This window comes from Alexandromys fortis, unplaced genomic scaffold (genome assembly GCF_014885135.2).
Source record: "Alexandromys fortis isolate MF-2015 unplaced genomic scaffold, M_Fortis_MF-2015_v1.1 scaffold_80, whole genome shotgun sequence".
Lineage (NCBI taxonomy): Eukaryota > Metazoa > Chordata > Mammalia > Rodentia > Cricetidae > Alexandromys > Alexandromys fortis.
Genome location: NW_026068174.1, coordinates 8,255,629 through 8,274,894, shown reverse-complemented (window position 1 = coordinate 8,274,894; position 19,266 = coordinate 8,255,629). Strand labels below are relative to the sequence as shown.

General features: G+C 40.0%; 1 protein-coding gene across 1 annotated transcript in view; it reads left to right on the top strand.

Annotated features, from left to right (window-relative positions):
- The window catches only part of Mettl16 (methyltransferase 16, RNA N6-adenosine), a 50,598-nt gene that overhangs the window by 21,833 nt on the left and 9,499 nt on the right, over positions 1-19,266 (top strand). Inside the window, exons 5-8 of the mRNA XM_050128906.1 lie at positions 4,959-5,074; positions 8,418-8,560; positions 17,108-17,177; positions 18,653-18,742. Of these exons, the coding sequence (XP_049984863.1) occupies positions 4,959-5,074; positions 8,418-8,560; positions 17,108-17,177; positions 18,653-18,742 (419 nt within the window). The remainder of the gene's footprint in view (positions 1-4,958; positions 5,075-8,417; positions 8,561-17,107; positions 17,178-18,652; positions 18,743-19,266) is intronic.

Sequence of the window (19,266 nt, the reverse complement as noted above, 5' to 3'; positions counted from 1 at the left end):
ATGTGGTAAGAGTAGAATTTCCAAGAGTTTCTGAGAATCTTTGCCATTTTATGTATGTATTTTCTGAAAAGTGGTACTTTCAGATTGATAATTATAACATCAAAATATTGATTACCTCTGAAAACATTGAAGATGTTATATGACCCACAGTTTTACACGTACATTCAAGATTTTTACATAAAAATAAATAAGCATAGCATAACCATTTCTACTGCAAATTTCCTTTCACTATCAATGAATGGAAAGTTAGATTTATCATCCCTGGCCAGTGGGGATCCTGGCACATTGCGTGGAGGGAAGCAGGTGCTGGCTGCTCAGAGCAGAGTGATGGATGGCCCAGCATGGAGCCAATTGTGGGAACCCTGTCATTCACCTCTGAAAGGGGAATGATAGTGACCTTGGCCAGTGCCTCGCAGCACGGGGACTCACACCTGTGGTCCCAGCTCTTGAGGTATAGACACGGGAGGCTAAGGAGTTTAAGGCTAGCCTTGCTCCATAGGGAGTTCAAGACCAGCCTGAAGGGTGAGCTATCCTGTCTCAAAAAAGCAAAAAAGAAAAGAAAAGAAAGAAAAACGAGAAAGATGTAAGTTGTTCAAGGTCACATACGCTCCATCAAAATTCCAGAAGAATCCAGACCACCAAAGTCAGGAGAGTCTTCCCATCCTAGACTTCACTACCCAGTAGGCAGCAGCCATTTGGACAGTCCCTAAGGAACAAGGACAAATTTTTGAATTTTGTTATTAAAATTTTAGAAAATGGAAAAAAAGTTAGATTTATGCCAAATAGTTACTTTATACTTTATGATTTACCAGAAAATGTTCGAGTTTTGTACCTGTGAGTTTTAGACAGGGACTTTTGTGTATGCTGGCCTTGAACTCTGTACCTGGGATGACCTGGCCTTTACCTTCCAGATGCTGGGATTATAGGTATCTATACCTACTTGTGGTACAGGGGACTGATACTTGAGCTTTGTGTGTGCTGAGCAATCTTGCTGTGAACTGAGCTACACTTCACTACCACTTTAAACTTTTTTTTTTTTTTGAGTCTCTTTGTATTCCAGTCTGGTCTTAAACTTACTGTGTACCTTCAGATATCCTGTAGTTTAGGGATTATAGACGTGGACAGTCATGCCCACTTACATATCTGTTTTAATGACGTGTAAACCCAGAATCACACAAATATTTCTCAGGTGCTGGGCAGTGGTGGCCCATGCCTATAATCCCAACACTTGGGAGGCAGAAACTGTGAGTTTGAAGCCAGCCTGGTCTATAGAGGGGATTCCAGGACAGCCAGGGCTGTTATCCAGAGAAACCCTGTCTAGACAAACCAACAGAGCAAAAAAAGAAATCTCAGGCAAAGGGGATCTTGTGCTGAAACTTTAAGAAGCTCTGGTCTAGATTTTGTCAAGGCTGGTGATAACACAGTGTAAATCTGCTCTGCCTGCGGCTGTGCCTTCAGAGATGAGGCAACTACTAAATGACAGTTGTATAGTTTTCTTACTGCGTCTGTGGGATTCAGGATGGCTGGTGCTGACTAAGTCCTTTTGTTCAGAGCAACTGGTTGTTTGCTGGAAAATGAACTTCACGAGGAGTACTTACACTATAAATTTAAGGGGCCTGGTAACATAGGATATCTTTAGCTACTTGGGAGACTGAGGTATGAGGATGTAAAACCTCAGGTTCACTTGGTCTACAAAGCAAGTTCAACTCCAGTCTGTACACTTAGTGAGAATCTGCCCCAAAATAAAAAATATCAAAAAGGATTTAGTTCATTGGTGTTGCATTTGCCTCATATTTGTTGGTTCTACTTGTAGTACTGCAAAAGCAGGTAGAAACGTCAAGGACTTGTTAGCACTAAGAAGAGTTTTGAGCCATGCTGTAACAGTTTGTCACACTTGCCCAGTGTACTAATGAAATAGTTCCCTTTCTATTCTCCTCAGTCCTCTGAGTAGGGATTGCAGTGTGAGCTCTACCTAAACTTTAGAATCAGCTTTGTAATAGCCAAAATTTAAAAGTCTTTTCCGTTTGTTTGCCTTTTGTTTTAGTTTGTCCTTGCATTGCTTCACCTGTGTGTTAGGGAGGGTGGGTACACAGCTGAAACACATGTGTAGATGTCTGAGTAGGAGTGGGTTCTCTCTTTCTGCCGTAGCGATGGGTGAGTCCCCCGGGTTGTTTTTCCATCTTAGGTGAACAAAGTTGTAATCTGCCTTTGTGGTGGTTTTATTGTGAATAGATAATGCTTTTGCTTTCTATTGCTACATTCATTTAGTGCATTTTTATGCTGTTTCTTAGGGACTTTGCTATTTCAAATGATCCCAAACAATGCTAAAGTGTCTTGTGTTTGTATGTGCCATAGAGAAAATACATTTTGCTTAGACAAGTTATAGTGAGTCAGCAATATATATTTTTTAAATTTTAATTTAAGAAATTGTGTATAGCCGGTGGTGGTGCCCCTTCCTTTAATCCCAGCACTCGTGAGGCACAGTGGCAGGCAGATCTCTGAGTTCGAGGCCAGTCTGGTCTACAAGAGCTAGTTCCAGGACAGGCCCCAAAACTACAGAGAAATCCTGTCTCGAAAAACCAAAACAAACAAACAAACAAATAAATAAAATTGCGTATGTATTGCTATTTAACCTGTATGTATGTCTCTGCACCACATGTGTGCCTAGTGCCCAGGAGACTAGAAGATGGAATCAAGATATCCTGAAACTGGAGTTACAGACAATAGTGCACCAACATGTGGGTGCTGGGAATGGAACCTTAGTCCTGGGAAAGCAGCCAGTGCTCCTAACTGCCGAGCTGTCTTTCTAGTCACTCCCTCCTACCCCTGTCCCACACTCCTTTTTTGAGACAGGGTCTCACTAGGTAGCCCTAGCTGAGCTGGAAATCTCTTTGTAGACCAGGCTAGTTTCAAACTCATAGAGATCTGTTTTATCTGGCTCCTGAGTGTTAGGAGTAAAGGCTTGTGCCCCTACACCTCACCAGCAGTGTATATTAAATGAATTATCTAAGTCAAAACAGACTGAAGATGAGGTTATGTATTTCAGGCTTTCAGAAACTGAAGTAGCACTGTACTCTCCAAAGGCTTTTGTATTTGTATTACAAATACAAAGAGATTAAAGTTACCATGAATAAAATGTAATAGGCATTTCTTTATTTTTCTGATTTATTTGCTTATTTTGAATCCCAACTGCAGGCTCTCCTTCCTCCAAAAAATAGGTATGTGTGAAGTAGCTTAGTTTTTTGTGTGTGAGCAGGTACATGTGTGCATGTGTCTTTGGAAGCATCCCAAAAGTCTGCATCAGGGTATTCTTCAACCACTTTCTTTTTTTTTGGTTTTTCTAGACAGGGTTTCTCTGTGGTTTTGGAGCCTGTCCTGGAACTAGCTCTTATAGACCAGGCTGGTCTCGAACTCACAGAGATCCACCTGCCTCTGCTTCCCGAGTGCTGGGATTACAGGTGTGCGCCACCACCACCCGGCTCTTCAATCACTTTCTACTTTATTATTTAAAAATTTAAAAAAATACTTTATTTGTATGAGTATTGTCTCTGCTTATGTCTCTGTGTACCACGTGTGTGCAGTGCCTTCGGTCTGCCTATGTCTCTGTGTACCACCATGTGTGTGCAGTGCCTTCAGAGGCCAGAAGGTGTCAGATTCCCCTGGGACTGAAGTTACTGGTGGTTGTTAGCTGCCTGTGGTGATTGAAATAGAAGATGTGTTCTCTGGAAGAACAGCTAATGTTCTTAACCATTAAACCATCCATGTAGCTCCTTCACTGTGTTTTTTGAGACAGGGTCTTACACTGAACCTGGAGCTTAGTGATTCTGCTAGACTGCCTGGCCTGCAAGCCCCAGATATCCTCTATCTCTGTTACCCCATCATTGAGGTTACAGGGTGTGCTGCCATGTCCAGCTTTTGTGTGGGTGCTAAGGATCAAGTCCTTGTGTTTGTGTGGCGGGCATTTTACTGACCCAGCCAAATCCCAAGCACTGATGATTTTAAGGGGGAAGCACCAATCATTAACTGTACTTTTATTTTTAAAATATATAAGGTTAGTTGGGTTGTAGTGTTGCACTCTTTTAATACTTGGACTAGGGAGGCAGAGGTAAGTGGAAATCTGAGTTCGAGTCCAACCTGGTCTACATAGTGAGACTGTCTCAGAAAAAACAAAAATTCAAAAAAAAAAATACAGGCTGTTCTTGATTTCTCTATCCTGCTTCTGCCTCCCAGATGCTCAGATTATAGGCTTGGACAATGACTCCCTGCTAAATTATCTTAATTTTAGTATATAGATATTTGCTAGTACTAGGCCAGCTCTACCTTGTGATCATTCATTTACATTTTATGACCATTACATATTGACACAGTTTTAAATTTTTGGAAGATTTATTTTATGTGAATAAATGTTTTGCCTACATATAAGTCTGTGCACTACATGTAAGCCCGGTGCCTTCAGATGTCAGAAGAATGTGTTGGCTCTTTTGGAGCTGGAGTTTCAGATGATTAAGAAGCACCATGTGGGTGCAGGGAACTGAACATGGGTCCCGGAAGAGAAACAAGTGTTCTTACCCACTCTCCAGCTCCTTATTAATTTTTAATTATAATTGATTTAGTTTTCAGCCAAATGAATATAAATTTATTACAGAAGAGTGAGAATTCTCAAGAATAGGGGGAGTTTTAGGGGAGAAACCTTTTGTTTTATTAAGCAGATTGTATTATATCTCTTCATAAAAGAAATAACACTTGCTAGTAGTGTTAACACATTGCTAAGGGAGCATTGATATGGCTAATGCAGCAGATTGATTCTCCATTCCTGCCTCTTGCTGGGAGTGGTGGGAAGGAATTTATATGCACATGCTTGCCTTCATTTTCCTCCTCAGTTGTGTATTGTTTTGTGCACTTATTTTAAAACCTTGACAAAATAAATAGTAACCAACAGTCCCTGCTCTCTCCCTCAGTGGTAAAAGTGCCACAGAAGACACTCCTAATGGATGCGCTTAAAGAAGAGTCTGAGATCATCTACGATTTCTGCATGTGCAACCCTCCTTTTTTTGCTAACGAGTTGGAAGCCCAGGTAAAGCTCCTTTAAAGTCATCAATCACTTAGTAATTTTACCTCATTTGCAGAGATACAAGCAAAAGGCAGTTTTTCTTTAGAGTTAGTATAATTTAGAATGTTGATTTTTAGTATAATTTAGAATGTTGATTGTTTTAAGGTAAACCCAGTACAGATGGACTTCACAGTTAAAATATTTAATTTATGTAGCGGAAAAGACCAGTTACTCATGCTTCAGGAACAGTTTGATTGAGGAGTTCATAATAATAAAAAGCTGAGGCTCTTTTTTTCTTCTTTCCCCTTGACTCTGGCCTGGCTCTCTGCTGTCTTTTCTTAGGCTTGTTTGGTTGTAGTTAAGCATTACTTAGTGGAAGAGGGTGAAGAGAGCTCTTTCTTCCCTACACTCTGAACTTAAAAGCAGTTTTAAAATGTAAATGTATTATGTATTCTATGTGTATGACTGTTTTGCCTTCTTGAATGTTGGTGCACCACATATGTGCCTAGTACCTTCAGAGGCCAGCCCCTGGGTCATATGGTTGTAAGCCATCATGTGTGTGCTGGGATTAGAACACAGTCCTCTGGAACAACATTCAGTGTTCTTAACCACTGAGCCATTTCTTCAACCTCCATACTTTGAACTTTTAAAATTGAACCAAGGTAGGTCCCATTTTCTGCTGCACTGAGCTTATCAACTTAGGGACAAAAAATTACTGCTTTTGTCATTTGGTAGCAAATAGATAGCTAAATAGTGAAACAAATGTATTAACTTTTAGATATTGAACAATATTGGATAAAATGAACTGGTATGTGGAGGCCTGTAGTTCCTAGTACATGGGAGACTGAGGCAGGAGGATTGCAAGTCCCAGACTAGTCTGAATTTAGAATAAGTTTAAACCTGCTTAAAGCACCGTAGTGAGACCCTACCTATCTCAAAATTTCAAAAAGAGGGCTAAAATATATCTCAGTGGTAGAGTGTTGGCATGGTATGTGAAAGGCCTTAGCTGCAAACCTTAGCGCTGCAACGACTAAAACATACTGTATTGAAAAATTCAGCCAGGCAGTGGTGGTTGCACGCCTTTAATCTCAGCATTCTAGAGGCACATACAGGTGGATTTCTAGGTTCAAAGTCAACCTGGTCTACAGAGCGAGTTCCAGGACAACCAGAACTACACAGAGAAACCCTATCTCATAAAAAACAAAAACAAATAAACAATTTTTTTTAATAGGGCCTGGAGAGATGGCTCAGCAGTTAAAGAGCACTTACTGTTCTTATAGAGGACCTTGGTTAAGTTTCCAGCACCCACATGCTGCTCATAACCTATCTGTAACTTCATTTCCAGGGAATCTGATCCTGCCTTCTGGGCTCCTTGGGGACCAGTAGTATACATACATGCATGCAAACAAACATTCATACCATAAATTGTTAAAAATTACTATTACTATTTGTTATTATTGTTGTTGTTATTATTATTATTATTATTTTAGACAAGGTCTCACCATGTAGGCTGGCCTGGAACTCATAGAAGCTTCTTCCTCTCAAGTGCTGGGATTAAAGGTGTGCACCATCATGCTCAACTAAAAAAATAAATAAATCTTCAAAAAGATTTTTTTTTGACAAAATGGGGGAATTGAGGTAGAAGTTTATTAGAAATAATAATAATAATATTCCTGATTAGAAAATAAAGTGGAGTACATTTAAAATAATTAAAATTTTAACTTTTTTGTAAGTTTGTGAAGAAAAGTAACCATACACTGCAATAAAATTTATTAAAAGTGTTGTTTTTCTACATCCAAAGAATATAGATAGGGGCTTAGGAAGACTTGATGGCACAGTACTAAGAGCAGCTGATGCTCTTACTGCTCAGCATTTTTCCAGCCCCCTAAATACCTTCTTATTTTACTGTCTCTTTAAATTTGAGACGGTGGTTAATAAGTTGCCTCTCTCTGGTATGCCAGACAGTTTTCTACATTGACAACTGCTCATTTTCCAGCCACAGAATGTGTAGCTTTGGTGTGCCACCCCTGGGGGTGGAGAGTGGCATTTCCCTGATAGCCGACTGTGCTGAGCATCTTTTCTTGTGCTTAGTGGCCGTTCGCTCATCCTCCTTGGCATAGCGCCATTCAGATACCTCCTCACCTACCTGCTTCCACTGTGAAGGCTCTAATTAGACCCTCACAGCTTTGCTAAACTCTACACTGAGCTGATCTGCAGCCCTGTATCTTGACCCACTGTTTGTTTTGCAATAAAAATGGCTTTTGAACCTTGGAGAATGCACATGCTGGGCAAGCACTGTGTGAGGCTAAACTATGTCCCTACCCTCCCTCCTCTTTGTCCATTTTAAAATTGGGTTACTTTTCTTCCTTTATACATTCTAGATACAAGTCCCTTTAATTACAGTGATTTGTAGACATTTTTCTATTTTCTTTCTTTCTTTCCTTATTTATTTTTGTTTTTCGAGACAGGGTTTTTCTGTAGCTTTGGAGCCTGTCCTGGAACTAGCTCTTGTAGACCAGGCTGGTCTCAAACTCACAGAGATCCGCCTGCTTCTGCCTCCTAAGTGCTGGGATTAAAGGCTTGTGCCACCACCGCCCGGCCTTTTATATTCTTTAGTTTGGTCTTCAATTTTTGATGGTATCCTTTACAGTGAAGCTGATTTTAGTTTTGATGAAATACAATTTATCTATTTTGTGTTGTTATTGTGCTTTTTGGTGTTGTATCTAAGAAACCAATGGCTAATCCAAGTTAATGGAAATTTACTTTTATGTTTTCTTCTTGAGAGTTTTATCGTTTTACCTCTTTTTTTTTTATATAATTTAGTTAACTTTATTTTATGTGGATTGGTGTGAAGGTATCAAATCCCCAGAAACTGGAGATACAAACAGTTGTTAGCTGTCATGTGGGTGTTGGGAATTGAACCCGGGTCCTCTGGAAGACAGCCAGTGCTCTTAACCACTGAGCCATCTCTCCAGCCCCATTATTTTACCTCTTATATTTATGTCATTGATTCATTTGAGTTAATTTTTTCATATGAAATGAGATAAGGATGGTTTTAAATACTTAAATATAAAAAACATAACTATAAAAGTATTAGAAGAAAACATAAGTAAATATTGATTTAATCTTTGGGTAGATTTCCTGGCCATGGTATCAAGACAATGCAAAAAGGAAAAGCAACAGATTGGGCTATATAAAAGGTAAATGTTTTTATATTTAATCCCCAGGGCCTTGTGCATGCTAGGCAGATGGTTTATCACCAGACTACAACCCCAGCTGGCAGTGTGATCTCTTAAATCTTCAGTGTAGCACAATAATAGCTAAATTACATTCAAAGATCATGGCTTTTGTTGTTGTTTTTGTTCAGGGTGTAAACTCTCGGAATTCTCGAAGACCTCCACCTAGTTCCGTAAATACAGGAGGCATCACGGAAATCATGGCAGAAGGAGGTGAACTAGAATTTGTTAAAAGGATAATCCATGACAGTTTAAAACTTAAAAAAAGATTACGGTGAGTAGGATTATTTGTCTCATGTAATCCTAAAGAAACTATGTCACTTTAAGGAAGAATAATCACTGGGGCTGCAAAATAAGTAGATAATGTCCAAATGACTACACAGATAAAGGGGAGGGAAATCCCAGGTGATTGCATTGCTCCCATTAGTGTGGTCCTGTGATGGAACGAAACTGACTCAAATATGGCTTTTGATTAGAAAACAGATGGGTTTGAATCTGTCCCATGAACCAGAATCAATTTGTTGCCTAGTCCTTGAAGCAATTGAGGTTCTTGGACTCAGTTTCCTAAACAGTGACAGATGTGAGGACATTGAGCTGTCAGGAATTTAATGAAGGGAAACAGATTACCAACCATCTCTAGAGATGGGTTAGGGCTGTTCTGTTTCCAAAGCTAATTATTTTGGACAACACACCTGTCATTAAGCAGTGTTAGGTACTCAGACAGAGCGACTCGTCTCATGTCACTTTGCACCCTGCCGCATGTTGTCAGTGTGGTGGGTAATGTGCTCGTTGATAGCTAAAAGGAGCTCGATCCTAGGATTTAGTTTCGTGAAACAGGGAAAGCATTTATTTTTATTTATTTATTTCTGTGTGTGGTAAAAACAAAATTTACCCTCCAGTATTTTTAAGTTTTATTGAGGGAAGAGTGCATGTTGGGGAGAGAGGACTCAAGGCCTTACCTTGGCAGGTGCACACCCAAAACTAAGCTACATCTCGTCTTCATAATAGCAAATCTTTTTTTTTCTTTTTTTTTTTTTTTTTTGTGGTTAGGGTTGTTTTGCCTGCACATGTATGGTTGTGTAACACATGAGTATTTGGTGTCTGAGGAGGATAGAAAAGGATGTTGAATCTCTTGGAGTAGAGTCACAAATGGTTGTGAGTCTTCTTGTGGGTGCAGGGAACGGACCCTGGTTCTCTGGAAGAACAGCCAGGGTGCTTCAATACTGTACTATCAGATTAGCAAGTTTTAAAGTCTTTAGTTGAGCAGTGTTAAAGATATTAACATTGTTATGCAACTAATCTCCAGCGCTCTTAGTATTTTTGTTTTGAAACAGTGTCTCTCTACATGGCTCTGGCTATCCTGGAACTCTGTAGTACAGGCCTGTCTCAATCAAACTCACAGAGATCCACCTGCCTCTACCACCCAAAAGCTGTGATCAGAGTCATGCACTGCCACACAGGGCCAGAACTCTTGGCTTTCAAAAGCTACGCCTGTTAAACAGCTCCACGTTGTCTCTCTGAATACCACATCTATGTAAAGTCATGCAGTAGTTGTCCTTTTGTGGTAGTCTTAGTTTATGTAGCATAATGTTTTCATGTTTATCCATCTTGTGACATTCTCTTCCTTTTGAAAAAAAAAAGGCAAATATTTTGCTGTTTAGGGTTTCTTTATTGTTGTTGTTGTTCTGTTTTTGTTTGTTTGTAACAAGGTCTTGATACAAATCTTGAGTGGTACTTGTTGTGTAGCTCAGATTGGCCTGACTTGTGGTGTTTTCTGCCTCTGCCTCCTAGGATTATTGATGTAAATCACCATAACCACTTTTACTATTCCATTACATGTATAATCACATTCTGTTTATTCTTTCATCTCATGGCAGTTTGTGTTGCTTTTAAAATTCCTTTGGCTCTTTGAATGTGAGGTAGTATGAGCATGGGTGTATAAATACCTTTTCAAAATCCTGTTTTAAATTCTCCTGTTTACCCAGAGGTGGAATTTCAAGGCAGAGAATAAAATTTTTTTCCCTTTTGTATTTGTTTCTAAAGCTGCTTATTTTAGCCAGGTACAAGGGTATGCCTGATAGCACTTACATCATAAGCTTGCAGGCAGACTTTTTCTTTAAAAATGATGCTTAAGCCGGGCGATGGTGGCGCATGCCTTTATTCCCAGCACTCGGGAGGCAGAGGCATGCGGATCTCTGTGAGTTCGAGACCAGCCTGGTCTACAGAGCTAGTGCCAGGACAGGCTCCAAAGCCACAGAGAAACCCTGTCTCGAAAAACCAAAAAAAAAAAAAAAAAAAAAAAAGATAAGCCTGGTGCATTTTACTGTGCCAGAAAGAAATTTTTTTTTGGTAGTAAGAACTTGTTTAAGAACTATGGAAACAGCTTGAGGAGTCTGTAGAGATGGTTCAGCGGTTAAGGGCACTTAGCTGTGGAATAATGAGGGCTAGAGTTCTTGTCCCAGATCCCACATAAAGAACTGGGCATTTAGGCCACACCTGCAATCCCAGCTAAAAGGGATATAGAGAGAAAGGTCACAGTGACTTCCTGGCTTATAGCCTAGCAAGAAAACACCTGCCCCCTAGATCGGGAAGAGAGCCTGCTTCAAAGGAATAGGTAGCATATGGCAGAGGACCTGGTACCCTCTTCTGCCTTCTTCATATGTACATAGGAGCCCAGCCACCCAGACTCACATGAATAAATCTTGAAAAACCAAACAAAAAAGAGGAATATAGCTTGATTATTGAGTGATCTGCCTCTCAGAAAAGTTAAACATTACAGAAACCCTTTAGCTTAAGGTTAATATGTTTTGCTTCAATTGATTTCTTCAGAGACACATTAGAGTATATTTAAGGAGAAAACAGCTTGGGCTAAACCGAGCCTTAGGTAAAGTCTAAAGAAGTAAATCTAAAGAAAGTCAATAGAGCATTGATTGAAGAAGAAATAGGTTTATGACCATCATATGCTAGCTTCTTTTTTTTTTTTGTTTTTGTTTTGTGTTTTAGATAGTTTCGTTTATGTAGCATTGGCTGAACCTGGAATTCGCTATCTAGACTGGGAGTTGAGACATGTACCACCATGCCTGACTATGTGTTGCTTTTGGGGGGACTGGGCCAACCAGCAAAATGGGAGAAGCAGTAGATGGTTCTCTTAGGCTACAGTTTAGTAGGAATGGGGCTATTTATTTTTTAGGGGACTTTTAAATTATATATTTATGTCCATAGAGTCTTCATCTGAACTACAAAAACAAGTTTAAGGTGGTGGCTTACCAGGCCGCAGACATGCAGTTTCTGAATTTTCCTTCTCTGTGATATTGCTGAGGTTTACTGCCTGCCTGTCAGCCTGAGGGGGGGTGGTTAAACTAATGAAATTGTTCTTGAAGGTTGTTTGTTTGTTTGCTTTTTAAAGTTTAGAAGGAACATTCTAAGGAATGGAGAGCTATTTAGTGTATTCCAGGTCTGCAGCCTCAAAGTTGACTAAGAGGTGTAAGTTGACTGAGGAACTGTCGTGCCACTGAACGGTTGTCCATCTGGGGAAATGTGCTCACTGTGAGCTGCTGTGGAAAGTAGTCATCTGTCTGCCTAGTTCATCGTCATGTTTGTACCACTAATGACTCCACTTTTAGACTCTTGTGAATGATGTATATTCTGAGATGCTACAAAAATAAAAGATTAAAAGCAAGTATTTTAGCTATTTGTGGGGTACATGCCTTGTAATCCCAGCATTTGGGAAGTAGAGGCAAGAGGATCGTGGGTTCAAGGCCAGCCTTGGCTACATGAAACCCTGTCTCAGAGGTGTAGGGGAGGAAAAACAAAAATCTCCAAGCATCCCTACTATTTGCTGCTTTTATCCATCTAAAATATTTTTTCTTGGGTTGGAGAAATGGTTTAGTAGTTAGAGCAGTTGTTCCCCTTTTAGAGGATTCAGGATCAGTTCCCAGCATTCACCTCGTGGCTCATAACCACCTGCAACTCCAATTCCAGAGTCCCCAAAGGCTTCTTCTTCTTTTTTATTTTTATTTTTTTTTAATTTTCTTCGAAGCTGAGGACCAAACCCAGGGCCTTGTGCTTGCTAGGCAAGCACTCTATCACTGAGCTAAATCCCCAACCTCTAAAGCCTTCTTCTTACCTCAGAAGGCGTCGTGCATGCACATGATGCACACAATATACATGCAAACAAAACACCCATACACATAAAAGAAATCTTTTAACACTTAAACATTTTTTTCTTCTTGCTCCTGAAGTCCCACAGAAAGCCAGAGGCTCAAGTTATGCTCAGTAACAGCTTAGTTACTGGATTTTGGTTAGCAGCTGACAGAAGCTTGAAGGGTAAAATTGTACAACTTCATTTCACTTATGAGGCAGACTTAAGCGACTTAGAAAGTATAATTTCAGACTTCCACTATCTCAGTGGTCTGTACCACAGATGCATTTATAAGTAGACCACAGTTGTACCATGTAGCCATCCTATGCTACTTGAGATTGCAGGGGGGGAAATGAAAAAGTTTATTTTTAGCCATGACAATTTAGAATTTATGTCAGTTGAAATGATGAAGTTTTGAGATGAAGCAGACCCGTCATCTGCTCTGGTGACTGGAGGCCTTTGTTCTAGCAGTCTATTTATAGGCAGTAAGGTGTTGGGCTCATAGCCATTTTCACCCCAAGCTTCTGCTCGTAACTTGCTTTTCTGCATTACAACTTAAATTTAAAAATTGGCTTAAAGACATTTCTAACTAACCTTTCCCCACTGAAATGAGCCAAAGTTCCTCAAAGTCCTTATTGTTGAGTTTCCATTCTGATCTTTCAAATAATTGTTTACAGAGCTGGGTCAAAATAAATACTGAGGCTACAATATCATTTTGCAAGAATATGTACCCCAAATGACATAACAGGACATAGGACCTAATTCAAGCCCAATTGGAGGCAATTCAAGTAAAAAATGTTTTTACAAAGTAGGATTCTATTGACTAAATCTATAAATAAGTACATTAGAAGGATCTTTTTTTGTTTGTTTTGTTTGTTTTTTGGATTTTTTCGAGACAGGGTTTTGATTCCTGGGAACTAGCTCTTGTAGACCAGGCTGGCCTTGACTCACAGAGCTCTGCCTGCCTTCCTCCTGAGTGCTCGTGCCACCACCACCCAGCTTAGAAAGATCATTTTGCAGTTGTCATAGTAATAATTGATCTGTGGGAGAAATCAGTGGGAAATTTGAACAGATATTGGCTGGGCTGTAACTTAGTGATACACTGGGTTTGATCTCACTGGAAAACGGCAAGAACAGGGCATTTATATAGTTTCAGAGCATCTCTCCTTAGAGTAGCGACTTTCAAAGAGGACTGTGGGAATTTAAAGTGGACAATCCAGGAGGACTGCTCCCACTCCGTGAGCTCCTGATCTGATTGGTGTTTGTAGGACACAGGAGATCCTCTGTGTCTGTCACTTCAAAAATAGGTACTCAGAATCTAACTCACATCCTGACATGAAAGTAAAAGATGATTCGGGAACAATTCCAGATTGAGGAGACAAAGAAGACAGGACAGATAACTGAAATGGATACCCGCACACTGAAGTGTGCATCCAGGGAAAATTAGTATAGTTGTGAATGTGGATTGTATTTCAGTCCATATTGTAATATCATGTGAATAATATTCTCCAATTTTAGTAATTGTTAAGTGTTGTTACCAAAAGAAAGGTTTCTGGGGTTTTTTTGTTTGTTTATTTTTAGCTTTTCCAGGCAGGGTTTAACAGCCTTAGCTATCCTTGAACTTGCTCTGTAGACCAGGCCGTTCTCAAATTCACAGAGACTCACCTGCATTTGCCTCAAATGCTGGGATTAAAGATGTGCGCCACCATTGCCCAGCTAAAATGAAGATTCTTGTTTATAAAGTGTACATGCCAAGATATTAGGGTTCAGGAATGTTTCATAGCTACCTCCCAAATAGTTTAGAAAGCATGCAGAACCAAACACATGGGGAACTTGTTAATTGGCAGATCTGGGTGAAGGGTATAGGAGAGTCGTTTTTATTAATCTTGTAATTCTTACAGGCCAGAAATTATTTCAAAATAATTTTTCTTGAAACTTAGCATCTCTGAGGGATTTTGAAATGCTGTAATGAATAGAGTACCACTTTCATGATTAAAATGCTGTAATGGGTTCAAGGTCTCTTGGGTAACTGATCTTCCTTTGTTCCTTTTTGTTCTACTTGCATTTTGATTAGTTGTCACAGGGTATCTCTTGAGATCACAGCCAGCATTTAGTGCTTAGGCACGTGAACATAGGAAGCTAGAAACAAGATGGGGTGGTTTTGTCTTTGAGACAGTTTTCATGTATCAGGCTAGCCTTTGAAATCACTGTTTAGTGGAGGATTACTTTTAATTTCTGATCCTTCTACTTCTACCTCCCACAAGTATGCACTCTTTTATCCAGGGCTTTGTGCATGCTAGGCCAGAACTTCTCTCATTCCCCTTTTTTGATATATTGTCATATAGTCCAATATGGGTTTGAGACTATCTTGACTCTGGTGCTCCCATTCCTGAGTGCTGGGGTTATAGGTTTGCATTACCATACTCAACCTGTACATTTTTAAATGTACTTAGCAATAAGTACTTTGGTGAGAAAGTTTTAGTATGAATTTGGTCCCTCCTCCTCCTTCTTGTCTCTGTCTGTCTGTCTGTCTGTCTGTCTGTCTCTCTCTCTCTCTCTCTCTCTCTTTTTCCCAAGAAGATAGGGTTTCTCTTTGTAGCTCTGACTGTCCTGGAACTCACTTTATAGACCCAGCTGGCTTCAAACTCACAGATATCTGCCTGCCTCTGCCTCCCTTTTGCTGGGACTAAAGGCATGCACCACTACTGCCTGGCTGAATTTGGTTTCTTTAATTGATAATTTAATACAAGAACTATTTGAGTTCATACTTCTGGAGTAAGTATGATGGTTTGTGTGTTTCAAGGAATTTGTTTTATCTATACAACAAACAAATTCCTTTATTTGTATAGTAATTTATTTATATAGTAAGAGTTGTTTATAAATATTTTTTTCTTGGGGCTAAGGGATATGGGTAAATTGGTAGAATGCATGCATGAATCTCTGGGTTCAGTCCTCAGCCCATAGCACTGAATAGACTCAGCATGTCGGTACATACTTGTAATCCTAACACTGGGGGTGAAGGGGGGGCTGGAGGCAGGAAGATCAGAAGTTCAAGGTCAGCCTGGGCTACACAGAAAGTTGGAGACTAGCTTGAACCTAGATGAGTTTTATTTTTTTCTTAATTTGCTTTGCCGATCCTAAGTGCTTCATCTTCTTGACTCTCACCTGTCCTGTCAACTCAGCAGGGTTGTCATGCTGTTTGAGCTTCCTTTCCCTGTCCTGAAGCTGGGAAGACACTTAGTGCAGTATATACTGACAGCTGTGGGACTCGTTTCCTGCAGTTCGTTCATTCTTCTTTCATTTTTTAGACAGTTTCAAGAATTTTAACATTAGAAGACAGTTTCCATGCTAACTACTCTTTGATTGACTGACAACAATCCGATCTCTTTTTACATCTCAAGTTATTTAGAATAATCAGAAGAAATGACTTAGATCACTTTTACCCTTCGACCAGTTCACCTCATTTTCTTTTCATTTCTTCAGAGCAGTTCCCTATGTAGCCCTGACCATCCTGGAACTCAGTCTGTTGACCAGTCTGACCTCGGACTCACAGAGAGCCACTTGTCTCTGCCTTCCAGATTAAAGGCATACGCCACCTCTGCCTGGCATAGAGCAGTTCACAGCACAAATTCAGGCAGGATCCTGTCAATTTTTCCAAGACAGGGTTTCTATATGTATCTTTGAAGCCTGTCATGGAGCTTGCTCTGTAGACCATACTGCTCTTGAATTCAGAGATCTGCCTCCAAGTGCTAAAATTAAAGGCGTGAACCACCACCTCCTGATGATGTGGTTTTTGTTTGTTTGTTTTTAAAAATGTAGTGCTGAGGGTATTTATATGCCTTTTTTTTGTTATTTTTCAAAGATTTATTTATTTTTGTTTTGAATATTTTCTTGTTTGTATGTATGTACACCCTGTTTGTACAACTCCTTTGGAGGCCAGAAGAGAAAGTCAGCCCTTGGAATGGGAGTTAGGGGTGTTATGAGCTACCTTTTGAGCTCAGAAATGGAACCTGAGTCCCCTGTAAGACCAGCAAGTACTCTAAAACCATCTTTGCAGGCCCTACCTTTTTGTTGTTGGCTAATGCCTGTTCTAAAACTAAAGTGGCCTTCACATTCTGTGTATGATAGTCTTGTCCTCTTTGATCTCTTTCCAAATTTGTACAGTTTTAAGCACTAGAAAACTAAGTGATTTATTTATTTGCTTTTTTTCTTTCTTTTTTCTTTTTCTTTTAATGACTGAGTCTCACTATGTAGCTCTGACTGGTCTGGAACTTATTATGTAGGCCAGGCTGTTCTTGAACTCACAGACATCTTCCTGCATCTGCTTCCTGAGTGCTGGGATTAAAGGCATGTGTCACCACTGCCTAGCAGATTTTTTTTTATTAAATTTTTTTAAAAATTACTTGTGCGTGTTTATGTGGTACCATCGTGAGGTTGTAGAAGTCAGAGAACAGCTTCCATGGGCTCTAGTTATTGAACTCAGGCCTTCATTTTCTGAACTGTTTTGTTAGCCCAGATTATTGTTTAGGTTGTCTTGGGCTCCTTTTTTCCATTATGTGATTTAGTATTTGCTTAATTTGTGCAGCTTTGTTATTGTTACTTGTAACTTAATATTTGTTTGCTTATGTTTTCATGAGTGATGCTTATAATCACTCTTCATTTGTCTCATGTTTTTCCAAGGTGGTATAGCTGTATGCTGGGGAAGAAATGCAGTCTGGCTCCTCTGAAGGAAGAGCTCAGAATCCAAGGGGTAAGCTTTGTCACTGCCATTCAGGTGTGTCTTCTTAGGGTGTAGTCTGAGTAGGGCAGCTTTCTTTATACCATAAAGCTAATTGTGATTTTTAAGTTTTTTTTTAAAACATGTATTTATGTTGTGTGTATTAATGTTTTGTCTGCAGATGTATGGGTGCCCACAAAGGTCAGGAGATGTCAGATCCTTTTCTGGAGTTATGAATGGTTGTAATCCAACATGTGGATTCTGGGAACCATGCTAGGTCTTTTGCAAGAGTGAGAATTGCTCTTAATTGTTGAGCCATCTCCAGTCCATATTTCTTGTTACATTTATTAAAAACTACAAGGTAGATTGGGTGGTGGTGGTGCACGCCTTTAATCCTAGCATTTGGGAGGCAGAGAAGGTGGATCTCTATGAGTTCGAGGCCAGCCTGGTCTACAGAGTTCCAGGACAGACTCCAAAGGTACACAGAGAAACCCTGTCTTGAAAAAAACAACAACAAAAAAAAAAACCTATAAAGTAGTTCTTTTTTCTTTATTGAAATCTGATTTATGGCCATACTTTTCGGTTGGATCTTCTACTTAAAGAAGTAAACAAAGACTGAAGGTGGTACATGCCTTTAATCCCCACACTCAGGAGGCAGAAGCAGGTAGTTTGAGTTTGAGGCCAGCCTGGTCTTCATAACAAGTTCAAGGTAAGCCAGGACTACCTAGTGAGATCCTGTCTCAAAACAGCAGTAAACACAGCCTTAGGAGCTGGGAGTGCTTGTCTGGCATGCCTGAGGCCCTGCCTTCAACCTCAGCACTGCCAGGGCTATCCACATCTGTAATTCCAGCCTCCTGGAGGTAGAAGCAAGAGGATTGCAAGTCAGAGGCCACCTTGGCCCAAGTAGCCAAGTCCTGTTTTAAAGAAATAAATAAAAACTATTTAAACCATTTTATAGTGACTTCAGAGAACTGTTTGAGGTGTTTGTTATTTGACCTATGAGACATCTATAAATTCTAATATTTTATGAGAGATAAAAATTCTGTATATAATTTTTTGATTATCAGACAAATGTATATACCTTTTATTTTTATTTATTTTTTAAATATTGTTTGGCTGGGTGGTGGTAGTGCGCGCCTTTATCACAGCACGGGGGGGGGGGGGGGGGGAGATATCTGTGAGTTCAAGGCCAACCTGGTCTACAGAGCAAGTTTTAGGACAAGTTCCAAAGCTACACAGAAAAACCTTGTCTTGAAAAACCAAACCCACCAAACAAAGAAAATACTGATTGGTAACTAACAAAAGCAAAACAAAACAAAAAACCTCAATAGGAGTCAGCAGCCAGGAGCATTACTAGAAAGACTTCAGTGTGAAGGTGGGCTTGGTGTAATGCAGCTGTTGAGGTGGGGGGGGGGGAAATCAGGAGCTCAAGGTCACCCTTAGCTACCTCAGATCCCCTCTCAAAACAAATAAAACTTCAGGCGAGATTCTGTTTCTACTGGTTTCAGGTTCGTAAAGTCACCTTCACGGAGTTCTGTCAAGGCCGGACAATGAGATGGGCCTTAGCTTGGAGTTTTTATGATGATGTCACAGTGCCGGTAAGTAAAGACTTGATTTGGCTTCTCCAAATGCTTAGCATGTGATAAGCTCCCACAGAACATAAATGAACTAAATCTGTACTGTTCTGTTTTTCATTTGGAGAATTTCCATTTTTCCAAATGTTTATGGCAAAATGGAAAATGTTTATAAACAAGAGCCCATCTTGGCATCTTTTAGAAGTTAGAGGTGTAGGCAGCATAGTCTGTAGGAACACCTGGCCATTGTAACTTCTGGTGGTCATTGTTCAGTCTGTTTGTCTGCCTGGCCACTACTGCTTTCTTAAGCTGCTAGAGAGCTGCCATTGTGCTTGCAATCAGTTTTCTTCCTCCTGTTCTGATTTCTCATTGCTGGGGCTTGAACCCTGTGTCTCAATCATTGTAGGCAAATGTTGTACCCCAAGTTATACTCCTAGCTCCCTGGCTGTATCTTTTTTGAGTTTAACACCTAAGGATTTTGCTGATCTCAGGAGAAAGCTCTGGCTTGTCTTTTATAATTACCACTAGAGCCGGGCGGTGGTGGCGCA